Source organism: Diplotaxodon limnothrissa, linkage group LG3, assembly GCF_057381915.1.
Source record: "Diplotaxodon limnothrissa isolate DT_005_m linkage group LG3, D_limnothrissa_male_GT1.1, whole genome shotgun sequence".
Classification (NCBI taxonomy): Eukaryota; Metazoa; Chordata; class Actinopteri; order Cichliformes; family Cichlidae; genus Diplotaxodon; species Diplotaxodon limnothrissa.
The window spans coordinates 46728500-46734515 of NC_140598.1; the positions used below are offsets into that span (position 1 = coordinate 46728500).

The 6016-nt window shown below is 35.1% G+C and overlaps 1 protein-coding gene across 1 annotated transcript; it reads right to left on the minus strand.

The window, feature by feature from the left end:
- Nucleotides 1-970: 970 nt before the first annotated feature.
- On the minus strand, nt 971-5787 carry LOC146636167 (uncharacterized). Its single transcript, XM_085350288.1, has 13 exons — nt 5726-5787; nt 5213-5302; nt 5079-5116; nt 4548-4814; nt 4356-4358; nt 3900-4163; nt 2379-2489; nt 2217-2232; nt 2060-2118; nt 1850-1900; nt 1713-1769; nt 1167-1247; nt 971-1053 (listed from the first exon to the last, which is right to left on the minus strand). Exons 1-13 carry the CDS (start codon nt 5785-5787, stop codon nt 971-973), a joined length of 1182 nt encoding a protein of 393 aa, XP_085206414.1.
- Nucleotides 5788-6016: the final 229 nt, after the last annotated feature.

The window sequence follows — 6016 nt, forward strand, 5'->3', positions numbered from 1 at the left end:
CAGTTGTAGCCCTGCTTCTACACTGTTTCCAAAATAAGTAATGAAGATGTGAAGCTTGGACAATAAAAAAGGCATTTTAGTTTCTTTATTTGTCCTCCTTCATTTGTAAAAGCACAGAAACTTCAAACACAAATGAGTAGAAGTCAAAACTAGAATGAAGGCTCCAAATTTGATCTTATTTCACTTTGAATCTGGTGAAACTTTAGTCCCAAGGAAAGCTGCACTATATATAAAGACACAGGGGGACGCTGTTTACTAAGCATTTAAAGACACACTAACACTTAACGCTTCTAAAGGGCTCAGTAAGTCTGCACATAACTTCACTCATGCTGTAACTACCACCACAAAACAACTGTAAGTGAAAACAACATTGCAGCATTGGCAGGGACAGCAATAACAGTTACATAAACATAAAAAATACAGTAATCACAGCTTAAAACTCAACGTTAAATACACTGTTCCACAGGCAGAGCAGGGAACTACACTCCAGCCACTCCCAACATGTCACGGTATATAAAGTGCATTTATATGGCACACAGAATCAGATAACACAATGAAAAATCTGCCTGCAGTTTTATAAAGTTTTATAAAATTAAAAAAATAAAATTTTTCAAATGATACTTAATCCATTCAGGATATATAAAACATCAGTACAGATACTGAACTGAACTCAAAGCCACATCATCAGATAAAGCTCATTCATAATGAAATGGCAGCTTTTTAAAAAAACAGGCATGTTTTCTTCTCATTTCTTCTTTCAATGCTTTGTAAAATTCATATGAATTTATTCTGAACAAGGATAAGCAGAAGCGAATGGATGGATGCATAAAGTAAATTCTGTCCTGCATTCAACTGCTTTTGTTTGTTATTAATCTGGAAGAACATAATCATGATTATTTAATGGTTAAAGGTGATTTGGTAATGAATTTACTCAATTTAAAACCTATTTGATAATCATTACAGTCACAGGTCACAACATGAAAATTCCTTGTGTTTCTTGTGGTTTGATTTCAGAATAGACCGCTTTGTCAGCTGCTTCAGTGGCTGATTTTCCTGCAAATAAAAAACATTTTTAGTAACATCTTACTTCAAACTGACAACTTTACCCATTTATATAGTTTTCCCTGATGGATAAATGAAATGTAAAAGAGAAGAAAATATGGTACCAATTTTATTGCTTTGCTTACTTTTGTTACTGTTGCATTCAGCCTTACTGTAGGTGGCATCTGCGTACAACAGGCTGTCATCTATGAGAGGATGGACAGATCATCAGGGTAAAATAGGATGACATTCTTACCTTTACAGTTACAAATCCACTTCCAACAGATCTGGGGCTCTGTACAAAGCTTAATGATAATAGCACCATCACTCAAAAAAGTTGGTATAGGGGCAACATAAAGCTGGAAAAGGAAGAGTTGCAAAAAAAAGCTAATCTTAGACAGGTACGATTTGCAAAAGTTCACCATTCTGCAAATAAATTGTATAGAAATTTTTATTTTATTCTCTGTCATACTGCAGGCTTACTGGTGATTCATCAGATATTTAAAAGTCGAATGGAAAGCAGAGCCTTCAGCTTTCAGATCATCTGATTGTTGTGGTTTTCTCTGTATTACTGTAGGGCCTTTATCTCACAATAAAAAGTATATGAGTCAATTGTAATTTAGCCCTATATAAATAAAATTGGATTGAACTGAATTAACTTGAATTCTTACCTTTCTTAGTGAAGTTTTTAAGCTCAATCAAAGAATATGTGAAATCCCTGCATTCTGCTAAAATGGAGAATTAATATATAAAATGGAACATAATCACAATGAGTCTGCATACTTATATGAAACTATAAATGCATTACCCTTTTCTCTGTCATCGTAGTCTCTGATTGATTCATATATACAAGCATCACCTGCAAAAACAAGTCAGTGATATATTAATAATGAAATTTCTATATATGAATTTGATTATCTTTTAAATAAAAAAACTGCAAATGTCAGAGTCAAAGTATAAAATAAATAAATTAATAAATAAAGCAACAATAGCAAAACTTGTCATAGTTAAGGCTGACCTTGGAGAGATTTATTTTGGCTGTGTTGAGCTTCTTCCTGGTTGATCATGTGTTGAGTCCTGGTGAAGCATAAAATGTAGTAAAACATTTGATTTGATAAGAAACACAGGTTGTAATTCTACTATGTAAAAATGTGAAGTAGGAGATTTGAACCAACCTGATAAAAGATTTATCTGTAAAAAAGACAAGTACATGTTTTTCTTTTAATTGTTCTGGTGCTGTGACATTACATGAAGTGTTCAGGATACATCTGTGATTCTGAATAATTACATAATAATGGGATCATAATAAATCTCGTATCAGAAGGAAAAAGTCTCACCTTTTAACAGTTTGATGTGACACAGCAGCAGAAGAAGAAGAAGAATCAGTAAAATTCCACAAAGAAGTCCAGTGATCAACAGAGTAGGAAACGTTTCAGTCCTGGACTGTGCTGTAAGAAAGAATAACATTAATTATGAGGTGAGGTGCAACCAGGTAGCGTCAGATGGACTAAAGCATAATGCCTCTTATAATATTATAAAATAGAGCCTCACAAACACGTGGAATAATCACAAAGTATGCATATAAGTGTTAAAAGCTTCTTTAGGCTGCTCCCTTGTCACAAAGACTCGCCTGATATTGCAGAAATTTTTGAAGAGTCAGTTTAATATGATGGATACTTTGTAGTGTTTATGCCACAATATCCATGTTTGTGAAGCCCTGAAATCTGACCTGGTGCTTTGTGATAACTTATCCATGCTTATTTTGAATGAAGAAGGTTCAGCTTTAAGTTAAAGTACCCTCTGACTTCAGCTCTTTGGTATTTCACAGTCGGTCTTAATCTCTCCTACAAACTTGACATATATTTTAATATTCTCCTAATGTTAAGTTAGTTCTGTTTGCATCTTGTATGATCTAAATTACTTCATATTTTCTGTTCTGAAGGTAGTTCAGATCTACGGTGATCTATAATTTGTGTGGTTTCTAGTTATAATCTGGATTATTTTATGTTGTAATGTAATATATTATGCTCCATAAATTTGTCCTGTTTTGTTATTGTTGTTGTAAAGTGTTGGTAGATGTTGTAAAGGCGGTGTGTAGTGGGCCGCCATGTGGTGATGAAAGGTGAGGCAAGTAAGCAGGAAGGAACAGTTTTCTGACCGTCATTGTGATAGTTGTTTCAGATATAATATCATAGAAATGTAAACGGAGCTCCTGCTAGAGACATATGTTTTCTACTTTTCGGGTTTGCTACCAAAAGGCATACAAGTGATCTAAGAAAAGGACGAGTCAGAAACTTTACATCCTGCAGAAGTGGCAAAGAAGGACCGAAGATTGCCGCTACACCATCTATGGCTAGTGTAAACCAAGGGTTTTACAACAGTGTGGTCACCATAGGATTGCACTGGCCTGATGTTGTGAGCATTCAACATCAGTATACCATCTATTTAGGTTTACAACAACAAATAAGAAGCAATAAGATCAAACTGCCATGCTATGAGTACATCCTTCTTTTTGCTAAGCACAGGACGTTAAAAGGGTCCAAGCTGTATTAATACTGATGTAATTCACTTTCCTCTACTCTGTCCTCTCACACAGGCTCATAGTGCATTTTATCCTTTCAGTGCATACATTTGTTTTGCTTTAATTCATTATGATGCTTTATTTTATTTAAAAATATCTCCTTTCCATTAATTTATGTGACGTCTCCTTGCTCCGACCACAACAACAGATTCACAAGAAGACAGAAGGCTTCTCATAATAGATACAAATAGAAACATGAAATCAGCAGAGAAAACTTAACACAGTATATTGATAATCATGAGTGAATGTATATTTCAAACTAAATTACTGAACTCACTGGTTTTCTCAATGGTGACTTCATCACTTCTATAAGTGTAGTAAACTGGGTTTCCTCTTGTTCCTATGCAGCTGTAGATTCCTCCTTGAGATACTCTGATATCTCTGTTTTGTTGATCTCTGATTTGAACTTCAGAGGTTGTTTGGGTTCGTCTGACCCACTCATATTTCCATCCATCAGAGCTCTGCACAGAGCAGGTCAGTGTCACACTGCCCCCTACTGGTATGATTGTTGTTCCTGCTGTCAGTGTGGCCCTGGGTTTATCTGATGTTATGAAAGAGGATGAAACACAATGATGCTTTAAATGTCTCTTCCTCATGTTTTGGTTTAGATAACAGAAACATCGTCACTTTAAACTTCATGAAGCTTTTGATGTTTCTTATGTTTCTTCTTTTCCTTTAGAAATGTAATTAAATTGAATTTCATCCATAATTGCTGTTGTTAAAACTCACACACCTGCTAATGATAGATTACAGAGTCTGTGAGTATTGTAGCACTGACTTTACTGTGAACGAAGTAACAGGTACAGTGATCTTGGTTAAAATTCAAGTTCAATGACAAATTTAATTAAATGTTCTCTATTTTATAATTCAGTTGAGCATTTGAACAGGGATCATATATTTATGCTGTCAGTCACTGAGGACTTACCTAATACAGTTATAGAGACAGTATTACTGTTCTTTCTATGACCTGAGCTCACCCTGCTACCAGAGCACTGATATTCACCACTGTAACCTGTAGATGTAATTTCAAATCTAAAGTCTTTGTCTGTGTTGTAGGGCACAAATTCTCGACCGTCCTTCTTGATTTCGTAATACCAGTCAGTGTCTTCTCCTTCATTCATGTCACATTTGAAGGTAACAAACTCTCCAATGAAATAACTGGACGAGCTGGGTTCAATAGTTAGCACAGCATCTAGAATCCAACACAACCACACAGTTAACAATCTGAAACACTTTTATGCACGAAACAATCTGTGACAGTGCGTTCATACACTGTTCATATATTGTTCATATATATATTTTACTATTCAAAACACAAACTGTGTTTATATTCATAAAATTATAAATATAGTGATGAAGAATGAAATAAAAACAAAAATGTGAGGTGCTTAAGACTGATAAAGTAGTTAAGATTACTATTTATTGAATAAATAAAAAAGTTAAACTTTTCAGTCACCTTGAGTGTTTCCAGTGCAGAGGAGGATACAGAGCACTATAATAAAGACAGAAACTTCAGACATCAAACTAAAGGCACTCACATATGTCTGTGTAGGTTGTCGGTCATGCAGATCATGTATTTATGCTATATCTGAGTGTCTAAGGAGCTCGGTGAGAAACTGATTGGAATTCTTTAAGTTTCCTGAAGGTGTTTCATATCTCTGCTGAGAAGCTTCTTCAGTTCTAAAATCAAATGGTGGAAAATCCCAGGCATTTCAACCCTAGTGATGGAATCCCTTAAGAAATCTGAATTCTTATCTGTTTATTTCTTCATATCTATTTGTGTTATTTCAGCTGTTACATTATATACGGTACACAGCACCTGGAACACAAAAATATGAAAATGCACAGAAACATTAATAAACAATCTTAATGTGGTGTATGTGTGTGTGTGAGAGAGAGAGAGAGAGGATGTCAAGTCTGAGTGTGTATGTGTCTTAGTCATGAAATGTACTTGATAATGAGGGTGGCAAGTTGCAATAACAGACAGACAGAGATGGATCGGGGAGAAGTGGGCCATTTGCAGCCCTCAATAGTACCAAAGACTTAAAAGGTTTCAAAATTATTTTAAGACCTTGCCTCACCCTATACATGTGGCCTACTGACATCACCTGATGCAAAATGTTAGTAGGGATTGAGGATCCCAAGGAGGGATCTTTGAACTGCATTGTAGGTGGCAGACAGTAAAGAAAACCACCACTAGGGTTTAAATACCTTCATTCTCAATCTATTGGTTTTAGAACTGTAGAAACTTCTCAGATGAGAGGAGGAGTGTCTTCACAAAACTTCAAGAAGTAAAGTTATCTTCTGTCCAAGCTCTGTAGACACTCAAATAGCTCATAAAAAACACTTGTGGTTGTACCAGTGTCTACTATTGATTGATTGATTGAATCTTTA

What these genes read in the sequence shown, in the direction of transcription:
- LOC146636167 (XM_085350288.1), bottom strand. Translation starts at nt 5,787, where the DNA reads ATGCAGTTCAAAGATCCCTCCTTGGGATCCTCAATCCCTACTAACATT. An exon ending in CTGCACTGGAAACACTCAAG is followed by an intron (nt 4,815 to 5,078) that starts GTGACTGAAAAG and finishes GTTGGATTCTAG; the next exon opens with ATGCTGTGCTAACTATTGAA. An exon ending in TAAAAACTTCACTAAGAAAG is followed by an intron (nt 1,248 to 1,712) that starts GTAAGAATTCAA and finishes ATCCTCTCATAG; the next exon opens with ATGACAGCCTGTTGTACGCA.